General features: G+C 32.6%; 1 protein-coding gene across 1 annotated transcript in view; it reads right to left on the bottom strand.

Annotated features, from left to right (window-relative positions):
- LOC119834076 (lysine-specific demethylase 3A) overlaps window positions 1–19,532 on the bottom strand; it is a 126,532-nt gene that overhangs the window by 83,072 nt on the left and 23,928 nt on the right. The window contains exons 2-6 of the mRNA XM_038358358.1: window positions 16,546–16,695; window positions 14,904–15,017; window positions 5,260–5,481; window positions 1,962–2,046; window positions 482–549 (exon numbers count right to left, since the gene is read on the bottom strand). Of these exons, the coding sequence (XP_038214286.1) occupies window positions 482–549; window positions 1,962–2,046; window positions 5,260–5,481; window positions 14,904–15,017; window positions 16,546–16,695 (639 nt within the window). The remainder of the gene's footprint in view (window positions 1–481; window positions 550–1,961; window positions 2,047–5,259; window positions 5,482–14,903; window positions 15,018–16,545; window positions 16,696–19,532) is intronic.

Raw genomic sequence — 19,532 nt, 5'->3', positions numbered from 1 at the left:
CTTATATCATAAATGTGAAAGTTTGTTTGTTTGGATGTTTGTCTGTCAATCACGCTGAAACTACTAAACGGATTTTGATAAAATTTGGTTTACAGACAGGGTATGAGCTGGCTTGGGTGATAGGACACTTTTTATCCCGATTAAATGCTCCCTTGAGATAAAACAGGAATCCTGATATACATCAATCACACCGAATATTCTGAACGGATTTCTTATAATTCCAAGCGGGTAATGCCGCGAGCGGAAGTTAGTTTAAGTTGTATATAACTATATTAATATGTTAAACTGTCTGTTATGTCCTATACATATTACAAAGACACTTTAATAAATTTATTATTTCTTTCATTTACAATAAACAAATAACGGTAATATAATTTGTACCTGAGATATCAAGGAGTACCTTGAATTAATAATGAATCTGGCAATATCCATACGAAAACATATCATCAAAAGAAGGAACTAGCAATATCAGATTACTTACTTGAAGATTGGAACGAGATCGTCTAGGCATTACTCCCACGACTTCTCCCCGCATAATGGATTCAATAACTGTAACAAGAAACAAGATACAATAAAACCGTAATGAAATATATCTCTCGAAATATGTAAACAAAAAATATACATTTATTTAACGTACATTTTTGAACAACATTCCAACTGTTAAAAGTGGGCATTATATCGATCGGGCTTTTTGTAAAACAAATCCCTTTTTGACATGAAACAAAACATTTTGCGATAGACTTTCTAACTTCGCTCGCCATTTACGATTAAAGCAGGGCAACAAATAACTCATATTATATTAAAAGAATCACGAACATGACGCTTACGAACTTGCAAACATTGCTTTATTTTATACGGCTTCTTGCATCCAATTATGCAGAAACAGGACTTCGGCTATCTACACCGGGCTACAATAACACGTATGCAATGAATTGATGCACATGTGCATGCTATTTTAATGCTTATAGTAAAACAAACAAGATAGCATCTGGCGTTCACAATTTTATCGATAATAGCCTGTGTTGAATGACGGACTGTTATGTTAGAATGTGTTAACAAATTCGTGTAATCTATCAAATAATCAAAGCGAAGTAAATTTGTTGTTAAAGCTAGATCAAAGGCAATTTAATGCGAGCGATATCTCGCAAGTTGTATTAATACATCATATTAATGGGAAAATGTACAATTAACAAAACATAATAAAAGCTTGTATTTATACTAAATTCAATTATCATTATATTACATCATCATATAATAATTTTTGTTCAAGGCCTGGAACGCATAATATAAATAACATTTATTTTACGCCGCTCCATGTGTTTTCACGGGAAGAACAAACCTAATGGCTGCATAAATGTTTCCGAGAACAAATATCTATTAAAAAGTTTGATAAATAAAATTATTTTGAGGTTTTCATCTTTCATTTACTAATAAGCTTCTTTAAATGTTTTATGTAGAGACAATACGAATTGATGTATTACTTGTACCATTCTACAATACCATAATAACGTATGTCACTTACGCATAACATTTATGGTCGAATGCTTTGTATATTCTTAGACGCGAGTTATTTTATCGTCCAACACGTGATGCGCTATATAAGCACTATACAAGCACATGATGCAAGAACATATTACGCCGTGATAATGATATCGTTTATTTATTGTTACACTATTACTACAAACTTATACGTTTATAGTAAAACGTGTACTGCAAATGTTTCTTTGTCTACCATAACGACAAATTTAATTTCATTGTAATGCGCTTTCAATTTTATTATTATGACATTACAATATTATTGTCGTCTAAAATTACTTAAATCAACGTTCGATAATCACACAACTATTATATATAATAGCATTTCCCCGAACTATAACCGATTCATTTGGTATCATTACGCTGAATTTGATATCACATTCATAGAAACAATGTTGATTTAAATTTAATATACAATATATTACCTCCATCGCCGAGAAGCCTCATCTGAACCAATGACGGATCTTCACTGTGTTCTTCAAGAACCGTATCATCAGTAACAGTCAGCTCCTAAAAAAATAAACATTATATTTGGACATTATGACAAAATTAAAAGGAGGAAATTCCTATTACGACACACGAGTTCGGCAGGTGTTTTAGAAGTAAACAATCCTCGTAAATTCCTATTTAAACTTTCTCACGCCCACAACCATAACATAAATAGAGGCGTCTGCTTCGTGTTAGCTCATCGATATTCAATTAATATCAACAAAAACGAGACTTTCGGCGCGTAATTAACTTTGATTGAATACAAAAACGTCCGCTCATCACAAATACAGCGACGGATGAGTTCAAACGAGGGCAAAGGTTTGTTCTGTATTTAGACGAAGGTGACATCTCAGCTTTATGTAATTTAATATTTGATAACAAATATTAAGCTTTCTTTCTAATATAATTTAAAAACCTTATAAGAAAACATATTTAAGCTTATACTTCTAATTGAACAACATTTTGTATGAGAAAATAACATCTTCAATGTAAAAATGAAAAATAATCAAAAGACATATTATTTCACACATATATATGTGTTTACAATACAATAAACACAAAATGGATTGTAAGAAGAAAATTGATTTATACCTACATATTGGCTATATTGAAAAAAATAGTATTATTGTTAAGTTGTTGATAAACATGTCTTCGTAGCGAGAGAAGAAGTTCAGTGAAACTTTCTAGAAACAATGGGGGAAGTTTAAGTTACTTTGGTAACCGGGAGAGGAGGAAACTGGGAGGTTAGTCAAAACTTTGACGTCTCGGACGCACCAACTTCGCTACTCGTTAATTCGCAGTATAAATTTGTTTAACGTCTCAACTTTTTAACAGTAATTACGTTGAGTTTGAGATAAATTGAAGTACTTTGGATTTCTGGAAATCTTATGATGATGCGTTTCTGCCAGAACTTTTGTTTCCTCCTTCAAGAATCGAAATAATTTCACAATTGATAAGTTGAAGAAGCAATATCGACATTCAATGCACTTTAGATGCGTCGTCTTAGATATTGCATAAAGCTATTTAAATTACTCAACGCACTACTAACGACGACCTTTGCAATTATATTACCTATATGTTTTGAATAGAAACGTAATTAGTTGCGCATTTGGCCGATAAAAGATATTTATATAAGTATCTCGTATTATGAAATGAAACAACGATAAAGTTTTTGAATGAATCTTCAGCAATATGAAATCAAAACAAGAAAGGTTTTATAAAGGCAATACAAGTTTGAGAAGTTAGTGGAGAGGGTGCTTGGGGACGACACACCTCACACTCCAACACCGTAAACGAGTACACAAGCACAGCGTAATAGATTACACCCTTTGAGACAAAATTTATACAGTACTAACTACTAGCTAACAAAGTTCATACATTATCATACAAAGTAAGGAAACTACCGCATACGGCATAACAAATAATCATTTAAAGAACATCTGCTAGTGTATTTTAAATCAACATAAATAACAGCTAATGCATATTAACAGACTGATAAAAACGTATTTCTTAGTATTGCTCAATACAAGAACGACGTATTAATAACTCAAAACAGGCTTCGAGCATTACATCCGTTACAATTCAACTTCAATTAAATTGCGGACAAAAACCAGTCAATGCTATAACTGGTTACCATTACACGTAGATAGTATTAAAAATGTTGATAATTGGAAAGTCGTTTAATACCGTTGCGGACGTTAACTATACTTTCTTATAATACATAGTATGCGCGGTGGGTTATGTACCCTTATAAATCTTGTATCATTATCGATTTATATGTAGGGCTGTAATATTTGTAATGAAAATAATATAAAGGTTTCACAATAATCTCTGCTTTAAATTTCCTGAGCGATTCTGAGGAGAAGCTGTTCAAATAAAAAATAACAAAATGTTTGAATAAATTTCAACAACATGGATTATTCAAATTAGACAAAACAAACGTTAAGACAATAGTTCCTGGTATATTTGATGATGCAACGAAACTAGATAATCTCCAACTACAGAAGCGGTTGACAACCCTAGACTGGATCACGTTCCTACACAAAACTGGTTTCACTGAGAACTTCCCGTTCCAGAATTATGTTGTAGAATGTCTTTACAGTTAACTGAACACACCTTAATGCCTCCCCATCTAGATACAAACCTCCCTAATGATATCAGAGAAAATAACGTCTCCATCCCAGTAACGGGTGACCACTGAATATAGGTATTAGGCGATATAAGTGGATAGAATTGCTTCTATTCGAGGAATATTACACCCGATTCACCGATCTATCTGCTTATTTAGTAGCATCAACTCCAATATATACCCGGGGAAAATGACATTCATTAAATTTTTACTTTGAAAACCCTTTTCCAGTAACTTCCGCTTGAATAACTATGAAATTTAAACTATGTATTTATATATTACATTATAAATCTAATCAGTCTTTTAGCTTATTAATCAGACCGCATTAAATCACACGATAACATTCTCTGTGGCTTTTGACAAAGGATATGACGACCCTTTCCCGTCCTAAAAATATTGTCGGTTCCATGCATATCTAGGCCAAGTTATCCCCATTATGTCGTTTCCCCTTCTTTTAGTATGTATTTCCATTTCATTTAATGCCTTCCAGTCATGTATGCATTGTTAATGTAAAATCTTAGGTAATAGGTGCACTGCGAATACCTAAGTATCGAATCAAAGCGCTATAATAATATCAAAGAACCGCATAAAGATCTTATCGTAAAATATCGAACATTTTTCCAGCAGAATAAAGCCAATACTTTAGAGGGTTTAAAGAACGTGTGGTGTGAAAGGAAAAATGTTAAACTTAAAAGTCTTCACGCTTCTTTGATTAAAAGGAGAATTTCCTGTACGGATTGAAATTGATCTCAGTCGATACCGAACCACAACGTCCGCCCGTCGACTTGAACCTTCCTCAACCGCATGAAATAAAAACCATATGATTTTTCTCGACCCTCGGCCGTCATCAAAGGCATTGATGTTGTGATATAATTCCAAGAAATGGATATTTAACAATTACTTTATAACATATCTTCCAGATATGGAAAGTCAATAAATCATTTCACTTTGGAGTAAGCAGAACAATGAAGATTAACAAATAACTGTAACTTTATTATTGAATCAATCAGATTTTTTCATCTTGTAATCGGATAAAATAAGTCACTTAGTACAGTAATAAATGATAATTGGTTTACATTCAGGTCCTTAAAACTGTAAACACTTACGCCTGTATGCTCGTTGACGCCCACAATGACGGCGGTATACCACTGGGTGGCGCCAGCGACTCTATACACCTGGGCTCGACATCCTCCAAGCACGGAGGGTGTCGTGGTCAGGATCCTCTGCCCATCCTGAATTGTTCGCCACTCAGCCGCCTCGCTCGACAGAGCTGACAGCGTTGTGGAGTCCACCCCCGCCTCCGAACCCGCCAAACGAGGGTCCCAATCCTGTGGAAATATTCATCTTTAATAATCTGTATAAAAGACACTCGTATTATTAACACTACTTGTAACCCTTAATCTGTAATTGCATTATTAAATTTATTTGCTTTTGGTGTAGGAACAGCCATTAAAAATTTGGAAAAAACCGGGGTAAAGTAATTTTACATAATTGCTGAATATCAATGAAAGACGAGAGATATCTTGGCCAAAGCCAATATGTAATAAAAACTGATCAGTCTTACATCATGAGAAAACTTATCCTTGTTTGACCTTAAAGAATTTTTAATTACTTCTGCATAATTAGCTTTACCAAATCAGTATAATAATGAAATAAATTTGATACTATAATACGTATGACGGTATAGAATTTTGCATAAAAAACTTTAGTCATCAAACGCACAAAGCCTCTGATTATAGTCTCGAATATATAGAAACTCTCGTGATTATAGTATCAGGATAATTGTACCTACTATATAAAATTATGAATATTCCAATTAAAACATATCAGTATAAAAATACCGTGCGAATGTTAACAATTAACCATATTTTATAACAAATGATCGATTCATACCCATATCAATCAATCGGAATTGCAAACACGAGGAAACTACAGAATAATACTCAGATTTGCACGTGTGCGATATATATTCAGGTAACTTGTTTAATATTAATAGAAATGTTTGACAGATATAGCAATTAAAACCAAGAGTCGTTAAAACGTTAGTGATGTTCAGAATGACATGTTTAATGGTCTGTGACCTATATTATTGGATACGCTGCAATTATCTAAATTTGATGTTTATATATACGTTTATAGAGATCGTTTTGCGATGATTCATATGAATGAATTTAATATCAGTATAACAAATAGAAAAGTCTCGTCCATATTCTTTAAAAAAACAAAAGTATTTATTCCTCTATGTAGCCAGCTAGAAACGGAATACAAAACGTAATCCAGATCCTTAAAACAAGAGCAAAATAAACGTACACATTCCTCATACTGACTCATTGTATACCATTTTTATAAGATAACCGAGTACCAAGCGGCTCGCGCTTAAAACATATTTATGTCAATGTTATCACACACACGCACACCTGCGCCTGTGTGGCCGGCGACATAGATATCCGGTGTACGGCGTAGTGCGTTGAACCTCCCCCCCTTGCATCTGACAGCTGCCACTATTGGATGTGGCGAGAGCGCCTTACGCATAAAAAGATGCATGATTCATGAGAGCTGAATGATGCGAGCAATGGTAACAATTCTGATTGTCCTATTTATGGCATTATAATTGACAGCGTTATTACAACATCCAGCAAGTGCTTGGAACATGGTTTGTAATACTTAGTTTTATATGCCTTGTATGCTATGCTGATTACTCGCGTAATGGCACACTTATTTACAGAATAAAATTCGAGTACTCAACAGATTTAAATACTATATGTTAAGACGTGTACATACAAAATATTCTTTTCATTTAGTTCCTCCTCTCCATTACATGATTTTAAAATATCTTTAACGTTTTCAATACATTGAAATTTGAAAAAAAACAGAACACATTTATGTGATGTATATAATAGATGAACAAACTATGCATAGATCTGTAACACACATTCATACGTTGTATAAGAATGTGATTTCCATATTTATTTATAGATAATGAGATTATATAGTTGATTATGCTCGCTCATTACAAGCAAACAATGGTATGCGAAGTGATTAACATAAACTATGAATTACAATGGCTAAACTATTTTTATTGTCACGCGCAATTTTTTATACAGTGGCCATAATTACGAACAATAAAGGGGCAATAAATCGTTCTCATAAAGTAAAACAATAACATAAGAGTCGTGCCCTTAATACTTTTTCACGGCCAAGCCGTTTTCACTGTGTAAGTTGAGATTACGACATAGCTAGTTCGCCCGAGTCACGCTCTGATGGTCCCCTTACTTGGTGACTCAGCAATGATTGCGCAACGCGACTCGAAACATTGTTTATTTTGTTCGGTTACTCTTACTTCGTGAGATTACCTAGTGATTAATTCGTCTCGAGAGAACGGATTGTGAGGGACTAATTATATACTTGGATCAGGTTAGGTACTCGTGTACTTAGAATACATTATACGATACATTACATTCAATTACATATATCGATTATTGTTCAAATAGTAGGTTTTACCATAACTTTTCATGATAAAATATGTGTTTCTTTTATAACATTTAAAGTATCCTTTATAATTCATATTTAAAAGTTGTAAATAGACAGCGGTGACAATTATAACAGACTAACGTGAAGTTACGATATCCACGTCAGTCTGGTTACGTAATATGTGTAATAAATTGAGCGGTTCATTTCTTAATGTATGACATCTACTCAGCTAAAATCAAACACAAGAGAACTTTTATCTTCCACATACAAAACTGCAACAATACGTTTTCTATCTATCCTTAACCCAAATTCAATATTCACAGTTCACAGCCCATTCTTAGCAAACAAAACATCGCATACCGTAACATCACCCCAAATGTACAGTATATTATATATATACGTGTCTACGAGAGTAACCAGGAAGGCATTACTGCTGGCACACATTCGCTCCCGCGGCTCTCATTCAATTTCCTGCCAATCCCTAACTTTGTTCTGCAGTCGTGATACGACTGGCGATAGAGAATTCCGTATTATCTTGAATATACACGTACAACTTGTCATTGTAAACCGTATCCTACTAAATTTATTACTAATACCGTCCACGCGGCTTTTGTTATAAGAAATAAATTTGTGTTTCATACTTATATATTTAGTTTTTTGTTGGGTATAATCTATATAGTCATTATTTTTAAGGAAATAATTTTTAATAAATAAAAAGAAACTTCTACATATGTTTCAAACAATGGATGATTGACACTTTATAATCGTTCCTAAAAATTAGCAAAATCTACTCTCTTGCATTCCAATGTTTTATTGTAACTGTTTAATATAATATGATTTCATCCTCTTTAAATAAACTTAATGCCAATGCTTGATCTCCTTCACTACTTCATATACATATGCTGTGCAAACGAGAAGCGATAAATTCAATACACGTTCAACCTAACTCTAGAACCCTGTTATTGAATGGATTGTCAAGTTTATTCAATTACAAAGGGACACTAATTGATTAATATCGGCAAAACATTTATACCTATTGGCGGTATTTTACTTCTATGATAACGACTCTATTTCCGTATCAGAGAGTAGGTACGCTTACTCCTTCAAATTAACATTGACAGAATGCTTCATTAATATTATTGGAAATTTAATTCTTTTAACAAAGTAAGAGAACAATTTATTTAAATCCCAGTACGTACGTAATATTAAAAAGTCTTATATTATACATTTACTTAAATATCGACCTAATTGCAATGTCATAAACATCAATTCAAAACGTTCATTTAGTCATAATTTCATAGCATTGTATCCTCATAACAGTCAAGTAAGCATAAAAACGTATTATTATACAGAAACCTTTGAACTGATTGTGTAATATTTCCGCCCCCTTGAGCAACTAATCCACCTTAATACCTATCACGTGCTTATGTTTTATTACTTTCTTATATTTACTTCACAATAGGCCTTATATAATTTAAAGTGTTATATATGTTAATGTTTTATACGCATATTTTTTGCGTGTTAGTAATAATCAATTTCTAATGCAACGTATGCTTATTAAAATAAATAAATGTGCTATGGTTTAAAATATTCTTCAGTATTTGTTTTCTGCAACTAATTCGTAATTTAATACTTGCATATTTATCTTAATGTGAAATATTACAATTTAAAGCACATTAAACAAATAGTGTTTTTAAATCGATCTATACCCGTCAATTCAGCAATTGGAATGCTTTCGTGTAAATTCTAATATCCTTGAAACGCTCTCAGATAAATTGCTTTACCAATACATTTGTTACTTAAATTCCGATCATGGCCAAGGTTAAATACATTCGAGATTCAAAAAGATTCAAGTAGTGAAAATGTTACGTATTTTATACTTGGGCGCCGTCGTGTCTAAACAATAATATCGAATTTTATGGCATTTCAAAAGACTTCATGCTCTTACATCTTAAAACAAATATTGACTAGTTCCAAAGCGTCACTTTGATCACATTTAAAATATGGTGTCTGGATAATAAGTAGTCTATATTTTATCAAACTATGTAATCTATTCCGGAGACCTACATAAAATAAAAAACGATAATTCGATATTTAACCTTTATTTCACTATTTATAACAGACGACTACGTAACGTCGCAAAACATGGAAAACATTTTTAGATTAATCATCAAATTATTTACACGTATTCCTCTGTATTCTCAACAACTAACAATAAATTCTATAAACGCTACCTGCAGAGAAAAAACTCCCAACAATATAAAATACTATGTATTTATATGTATCCAGTAATACGCTTTTATTAGGCACGGTAAACAATCCAGAGCACAATCTATAGTTACATTGTGGTTTGTGCAGGTCAACAAATTGTGTTTAGCTGGAAGTTACACTAACTTCATTGTACAAGATCGATCCCCTGGGGCCGTGTAGACAAAAGAGAAATGAGAGCTAAGAAACTATATATATTTTTCTCTTTATTCCTTCACAGGTAGATAAAATGTCATTAAATCATCTCGATATTGCATTTTAATAAACGTCCCTCTATTTATACGCTATCTGATTTCACTTAAACAAATACACGAGTGAGGAAATATTTGCTCGCAAACACGGCATATCACGTAACATGTACTCATATTCGCTCAATACGTTATTATTGTCTCTTAGCGAAGTTTATAAAGTTGTTATTCACGAAGCCGAAGTATGAACTGAATAGTATTCAACGGCAAACTTCACGTTTTGTTACACAATACAATTACACTCCATGAACATTTCAAGCACAAAAAGAAAGTAGCGAACGTCCCGTACTAAAAATAGTTCCTTTAAAGCTGCATAACAGAGTCGTAAAACAAAGCAAAACGCTGTATATTATGCGAGCGTTCGTAGCCAAGTTTTCAAGTTAACAAAAGGTTTTAAAACGAGACAATGCACTCATGCCTATCCATCATGCGAGATGGAACGTCTGGGATGGCACTCCGCTAGCAACTAGGTATCAAGCTAACGGAAGAAAACGCAAACACGTAAACTGAGACCGAGGGGCATAAATTGGGCTTTTGTGCTCAACTGAACGTCATTTATGTACACAGAGACTATATAATAGAGCCCGGAATGGCTACCGGCCTTCGCATGTACGTATGATCATATTTCACGAGATTGTTGCGACGTTGATTAATATTCAGAGGTTCGTTTGAACATAAACGCAATTGTTTGGCGAAAAACGTTTTTGTTGTATCATAACCTTACCTATTATTAATTCTCCACTTAGTACATTCTATAGCATGATACTCGACTTAATTCATTATTCATATATTTAGTTAACTTATATTTATACCCAAAAGATAATATAAAAAGCAATGTATAGTTATAACTTTAAGTACCGATTAAACAAAGATAAATACTCCTTTAGTTGGTTCTTTATCAAAAAAGTTGCAACCAGCAATGACACTTCGTGCAAATTAAAGTAAAATATAATTTATAACAAACACAACCTATTTCCTTTGCGTACATTCGCGTAATATTTGCTAAGTGTTAACTTAAAACGAAATTCCATCTTAAACAGCCACCCTCCTCCCCGTTCATCCCTTCAGAGTTCAAATGCGGAAACATCCAGGAATATCGTAACGTACTTATGAAATTATTTCTTATTACATCACAGAAAGTGCTGTTATCAAATCTTGAAAGGTACTGCAAAATTTGTTGAGGTTTGCGATCTTTTGTTAAAATATTTCATAATTGATGATTATGAAAACAAACATTTACATTCTCGCACAACTTAAAACTATTTAAATAAAATATGTATCAAAACAAAAATCGGTCAAGTGCGAGTTGGATCCGCGTTATAGTTTCGTAAAAGTAAACTTAAGGCTAACTGCAAAATAAATGGTCACCCATCCAATTTATCCCTTAACCCCTAAAAAAGAAACTCATTTATTTGAATCTTAATACAATATCGCAATAAAACAGGTAGCTAGTTGTTGACTCTGAATGATTAAAATTAAAAATAAAGATCGTTCAATATAATGGTAAAATATATCTAAATACCAACAATAAAGCAATAAATAACTCCCACGGAAACCAGTTATCGCAGTCTGCAAATCGTATTCTTACTAGTTACCACCCACTTTCATCGCCGATTGATCTTTTCTAATTAAGCGTGAAAGATACGCTTAAATGGCTTTCGTAATTCTCTTTTTGACAAAACGATTTAACAGTATTCGAAAGTAGATCGAAGATCGTTTTTAGGAAGGCTGAAGAAACTCGAGTTGAAGATGAATTTCACTGAAATACTCGAAATTGTAACGAGATTCTGCTACAAATTTGATATTTTTATTTATTTTCGTTCCGCTGAAAAAGTGAACCTTTTACGGCCAATTATGTATAAAATAATTTTTGGTTGAAAAAATTCTAACTTAGGTGAAATAATATTTAAGGTACTCTCAAAATGTTCAAGTACATAAAAAGTTTAAAAAAATTGTCGCAAGTATACAGACTTGAATCTTATAAATACAATTAGTTATTTAATACATTAATAACGGGTACAATTCGTTACGTATGATATATTACTTACTTCCAGCTGTTTGATTTTAATATTAATGTTAGATCATATATTATCTTATCCTTACCTAATGAACACAATGTAGATAACAGTCATATTATCAACGTCAAGAGCATAAAGGTATCCTGTCAAAGCATTCTACGAGTAGGTAATGTCTTACACACGATACTACCCTTATCATTAGGTCTTCTAGGTCATTAGGGTTACCCGCCAGAATATACAAAATCAAATTATGTTGAATGAAAATTAGCCATAATTAGCAAAAACAAATATGCACGAAAAAGTAATTATCGTTCAGGTGAGTTTCCGATTTGTATAAATTTAAATTGCATGCATTTAAAATCGCAAATTTATCAACCAATTTTATTAAAACCTACATTATATAATGAACAAAATTTTATTTTATTTTGTAAAGTATCTTTGAAATTTTTCTATATATCTTTCCAAAGCTGTAACAACCCTAGCCACCCCCAGGAGGCGGCCCGGACGAGCTAACTGAAGCAAAATTTTACTCGTTTAAGTTCTGCGGTTACAGTTTCTCGTTTGCGTGCAAAGCCGGTGCAAACTTCGAGAACTTTCATTACCATTTGGCTAATTGAGTTTTATATAAACGCATGCGTCACACAAATTACATAGAACGTGTATTAGACGCTTGCATCTTCCACCATGATTATGAGTTTAATTCAAGTTGTACGTTGAGATAAACTTAATATTATCAACGCTAACTTAATAAGATAATTAAACTTTTTTACATTTCAATATTGCTTCTAATAATATTTCAGAGGAAGAAATTATAATGAAATGATTCTAAAACATTCCCTGTCAATATCTTGTTAACCTTTGTAACCACGATTTCAATTACGAACACTTCAATAAATTTTGGAACGTACAAAAGTAAATTGCGTAACGTTCAATCAATCATTGGTTGAGCAGGAGCGGCCGGGATATCCGAAAATAGCGACACCATACCACCTGGCAGAATATGTATATAATAAAGGGGAGGCAGGCAATGGAGGCGCGGAAAATCAATAAAGCGGGCGGCGAGCATCAAAACATACCGCTCCCTACCACCAGAGTCCCCCCAATCCACCCGTCTCCCGGGGAAACCCTCCCTTGTTTGGCAGACACCGTCCTTGATCTACCCACTACGCCCGGGCACAACTTCGGATAAACATTTGAATAGCCACAAGAAAATTGGGTCGGTTATGCGTTTAACTGCGCGGTTACCCTTTTTATCTAAGATAATATACGAGAAAGTCTTCATAACTCCGATTCGCGATTGTTTATGGCCGCGTCGTTCCGTTCATTTTAGCTGTGCGTAATGGCAATTAGTTTATTGTATGAGTAACATGTTTTTATACAATTAGTAAATTGTATACTAAATAATTATTTCCTCGTTATAAAATATGGGTTCTAGGAAAAAAAAAATTAAGAATAGTAAAAAGTAAAACTTCTCATTGTACGAACATTATTAAAACGGCAAAGGAACTAATGAAAATACAACCAAACTCAAATAATTTATGAATTAATAATTAACGGACCGCCGCGGATTCACCCATAGTATCATATATATATCTATTGGAAGGTAATACCTGAGATTTGCGTATTCAAACAAACGAAGCCTTCAGCTTTATATTATTAGCATAGAAGTATCTAGATGCAGATAACAATAACTTTAATGATTGTCCAATTCCTCATAATACTGATTAAACGCATGTGCTTTGTTTGTACAAATAAAGATCTAATAGGGATCAATACAGATATTTCAGTACAACCAAAAAACCACGACACTGAAAACGTCGAATAAGAGCGCGATGAAACAATTTCGAAAAATTCGCTTCCAAAGCCGCTTAGAAGGGGGATAAAAGTTTGCTGGTATCCTTTTTTAAACTCATTTAAACGAGTGCTAGGTAGATGTTTTGAAAATGCCAATGCAATTATTTTTGATGGGACAAGCAATTGAGAGGGTTGAAAGGGGATTATAGTTTTGTATGAAACTAGTGTTTCTTTTATAAGATTGCGTGAATAGATTTTAAATTGTTACCTGCTAGTGATGGTCAAGTAATCAGCAGGTATTGAGATAATGTTTTGGTAATGGTGTTAAATATATTTTACAATTAAAGGGTAAACAGTATATCGTTTGTTATTGGTGAAAAGCGCTAACCCCAGATATTACTGATCCGACTTGAAAAGGTCTATCACAGTTGCATATGCACGTGCTCTATAAGTGCTTTAGGCTATATGTACAACGGGCGAATCCGGGTCGGACCGCTAGTCCTTCTAAACTTAACTTAAAGGAATTGCTACATTATAAGACCTAAACTAACATTTACCTACTCAGTTAATATCAACTTTATTCAAAAGAGTTTATAATTTATCCAATGATACCATTAAATACCGATCAAAATGCCATCAAATCGTATCAAACAAACCAACAATGACTCAGTGAATACGGGAAATAGTAAAGAAATAAAGTACATACCTAAATTAACTAAATATACGTGATTCATCCAAATTCTTGTTAGAATTTATGTACACAGTAACAGCGTACGTGTTGTAAATATTGATTTATGTAAAGTTCTCAACATTGTTATACGCCTCGCAATTACATGCAAGAAAGCATCTTTGCGGAAATTTCCATAGAGTAAAGAGTTCATACTAACGCCATCTAGCGTCTAACAGCGGACGACGCGATTCCTTATTTTCGTATAAATTATCACTATTTACCTGGTACGGTTGCAGATTTGCATAATCAAGATATTGCAGCTCCTTGTCATGTAAAAACTCTACAGGCTGTGCGTCAGCTTGCAAAATTACTTCCGCAGTCAACGGAGTAAATGTCTGAAACAAATGTACGAACATTAATAAGCAGAAACAGAAGAAAAAAACACGTAACGTACGGTATTGTGTTTATTATTATATACATACTATATTATGTTAATGCTAAATATAATAATCGAAAGTAAAATTAAAACATATTAGCAACATTCATACAAACACACAAAGAATATGTAATTTGGATTAAACATAATATAAGTTATAAACCAATTTTGAAAAAATATACAAATTTGGTTTAATTTTATTAAATACCAGTTTAAATACATCAATCGTGTTCAATGTTTAATGAAAATATGGTAATTTACAACCAATTTAATGCATATAACTGCAAAGTTATTGTTATTGTAAAGTGTAACACTGAATACAAAGTTAGTGAATCTATTTGAAGTCCTGGGTGAATGCACTACAATTAGGTGCATTGGACATACAATTTAATATAACGTACATAACAAACCTTTAACAAATAACATATCAGCTTAAGAACTTGATCTACTAAGATACAATTTAATATTAGCAATGTCAAGTATTTAAACATCATTGATATGTCTCTTGTGATTATATGTGTCTCAAGGCCATACAGGACAGGATGCAATTATATTGCAGTGCTTTTTATGATGAAAGATAGCTCAATTAATATATCTATAACCATCACATTTTAATCTAGAAGACAATATTTAATTATTATTTTAATACCGCTTTTAATACTATACACTCTTATGTGGTAAATACAGAATCTCCAATAAACCCAGTCTCAGTATTATTATTAGCTGTGTTTCGTAACGATTATTTAATATATATTTTATAACGCGAAATTCGTGCAACCCAAGAAAACGTGATCAGCATAAAAAATAGGTCTCCCGAGGTTCTTGCGCCTCGTGAGTGCATACATGAATACTGGTCTAAATAAACTATATTTTAAATTCAAGTGCATTAGGCATGCGGCACATACACACATAATTAATTGATAGAGGAGATATGCGGGTCTACAATAATGGTGTCAAGGTTCATAGCTCATTTGAGTAAGTACTTTGTTAGATAAATATTCGTATCTTTAAGAATTATCCAGCTGAATACCCGAGACCTCGTGCTTATAAAAAATCTATCTAATTCTATTCGTACTTACTCCAACCATAGACACTTCTTATCTATGGTTAAAATATTTCAAAAGACATATTCTTTGTAAGTACAATTTTATTATTTATATAAAACGGTTTCCTATCTTGAAAAAAAATAAATATTAAGTAATTAAGGTTGCAATAAGTTGAATCACAATACACGTTTTTCTATTGTAAATGGCGTTGATAAAATTATGATAGACATCTTAAATAATATTGTAATCCTCTATATTATGCTCTTTCACAAGTATTGCACATATAGTACTACAAACGCCATCTATTGTCCATGTTGTGAACTAATACAAAGCTAAGTTGCATTGCACTCATCGATGTGCAATATACAGGTTGTTTATAGCAGTTAGCACGTCAAGAAGAACTTATATTTTATATCTAAGATAATTAGAAAAGGAACTTACCAATGCTGGCCATTTAACTTCTTTATTCTCTACCTTTCTAGGCGCCCACACTAAAGTTCTTTCAACTAAAAACACACGAAACGTCCTACGCGAGTAAACAGCTACCCATTCCCGACGTTGCCAGTCAACCCCATCATATTCCACTAAAACCTGCAACAAAAAAATATGACTATGAACAAATGAAATTTTAAAAAAATAAGTTACTAATAACACAATTAAAAATTTACCAAAAAAACGGCAAGATTAAAATTTTTCAAATTCTTTAACAACGCCATCTTGCGCCGAGTAGCTAAACTAAATTCATTTATACACAGTGGCTGCTTACGCAAATGGTTCTGTTATAAGGAGCGATAGATGGCGTTACCTGTATTTAACATAGTGCAAAAACCCCGCCCAAATTACAATTCGTTTAGCTATTGCCGTGTCCAATCTCAAGGTTACATGCATATGAGCAAAAGAGATAAAACATATCATAAAAAGAGAAAAGAACAATAACAAATTAACAAGTACTTTGGATATTGAAGTTTATAGTTTACGGAATGCACTTTGCAATTATTGCCAAGATACGAGTATTTATGGGTTTTCGTTACAATTAAACCCGATATTTATTATTTTACTCATTTGTTTATATTCTACGGCATACCAATGTTTAACGAGGCGTATAAAAATGTGTCTATGTAATAAAGAGTAAGTACTTATTCACGTTTGAGAAATTCCACCTGTCCAATACCTCTTAGAAAAATCTGTCTAATACCTATTAGACAGATGGGATTTTTTAATTTTAATAACATTTTGCACGTACACAATAACATTGGCTTGCATACAAAAGTAGGATAAAGACATTGTTATGACACGAGGAACAGAAATAAAATTGAAATGCCTGTTTTTCGGCTTAGTAAAGTAAAAAATTCATTTATGGGACAAGAGTATACGCTTCTACAATAGAATTCCTCATAGTATTAAATCGTTTAGTAGTGCTAAATTCAAGAACTATATGAAAAATGTATTAGTTCAGAGAGCCTACTTCTTCGACATTAATGAATATAATATGGAAGATGACAATCCCTGTAATGTTGTCGCATAAGAACCACAGAACAGCTCTTTGGCATCATTGTTATGTACATGTTACATATTATGTAGAATTATTTTAAAAAAGCAAATACAGAGTTTCTTGCCGGCTCTTTTCTGTAGTAACTGCCTTCCGAACTGGTGCTAAATATTATAACTGTAATATGACGATGCAAAAGTGCTTCTATAAGATGTCTAATTAAATGAATAAATGTTTGAATTTGAGTTTGAGTTTGGATTCAGTTTTTAATTTAAACAGCGTTTTTGGAGTCTCCAAAATTCGGAATGTTTGAATTAGATTATATATTATATTAGGTACTATTTCGCCATTTTTTTATTTCTCGTGTATTTTTTCTTTAATTCAAATTAAACATTAACGAGTACAAATGAGATATTTCCAGATTTAAATTACGCGGTTTTAATAAATTACGTTTCACCTTCGTTATTTCACTTAAAAGAAGGTTGACATAATTTAAATATGACGTCAAAGAATTCGTGCTCCAAATAATAAATTAATATAAAAAATATAAACATTTAGTAGCAGGTCAGTGGGCGTTCAATAATTATCAACTCAATCACAGAAATACTTAATGACTACTCACGCTTGACCTCAAGGCAGACTTAGCTCGTAATGATGTTTTTCAATGTCACTGATAACTTAAAGATTCTTATTTGATATCTTAGGTTTTTACGTTAAATAATCAAACTGTCTGAAGAAACGTGAAGTAAATATGATACACTAGCTGTAAACCGTGGCGTCACTCGCGTGGTACCTGGGTAAGTGGTAATCCAGACTATAATTTATTTCTAAACCAAACTTCGTACAGATACAATAAGCTGTTTTCGCGTGAAAGAGTTTTATCCAACCATACTTACAAACTTTCGCGTTCATTATATTAGTAGGATATATAATAGTTATCGCATTATATATCAATGGATATTTTCACGTTCTGCGTGAGGTTTGAATATATTATCCCAGGTTTGCTTGATAGATGGTATATTATTTTTAATGACATTTAATATGAAGAATCTAGAATATTCCTCAATAAGATAGTGAAACTTTGTATGTTCAGTTGGTGTAAAGTGCATCTTATTTAATTTAGATACGACAAATGACAGATACATGTTTAGACAGCGTAATATTTCATAACTGTGTGAGTTAATCCAGTCTCTGTGATTATTTAGCAAAAAAAATGAAACGAAACTCCAGTAAAACCTTTGTAAATTACATTGTAGTGAAGAAGTGGATCACATATATATTACAATAATCCCGTTAAACAAGATAATGCATTTAAAAGACATAAATAATAGACTGGAATTATAGAACAATATTATCGCATCGTTATGACGTTAGGTAACTTTCCAGTTACTTAAGTTTTCAATATTTATGGTTAACAGTAATAAAATTTTGATTTTATGTGTATACTCAACTAAAGCTAAAATAGACGTATAATTAAAAAAAAGTTATTACTTACATATAAATTATCTTATTTTATGAATTCTTTGTCATATTAAATATTAATTATAACTGCACAGTCATCATACATATTAGAACTATTACATAAATACTGCAAAGCTCTACCCAAAAATATAACTGTATAAACACATGGTTCAACAGCTAAAAGAGGCACCAAAGAATTAACAAAGAATCTGTAAACAATGACTACGAACTTTTATTTAGTCCATGTTATAACTGTTACTGGCCCAGTTCGCTGAAGCCCTACCGCATGACCTTGTCACCGTATCCGAAGAACAATATTCATTGCATGGATTGTGCACACTGAGTATTGCTTATGCTATGTTATGAACTCATGGGATGAAGTATGTTACGAATGCATGCAGTTTTAGACCGGGAGATGGTGACACAAATTACTAGGTCATTTGTACCAGTATGGCGGTTCTTCAGTGGTCTAATTACG

The sequence above is a fragment of the Zerene cesonia genome, chromosome 18, assembly GCF_012273895.1.
Source record: "Zerene cesonia ecotype Mississippi chromosome 18, Zerene_cesonia_1.1, whole genome shotgun sequence".
NCBI classification, from domain to species: domain Eukaryota; kingdom Metazoa; phylum Arthropoda; class Insecta; order Lepidoptera; family Pieridae; genus Zerene; species Zerene cesonia.
Note: the sequence above shows the minus strand (reverse complement) of the source record. Positions and strands in the feature narration are given on the sequence as shown.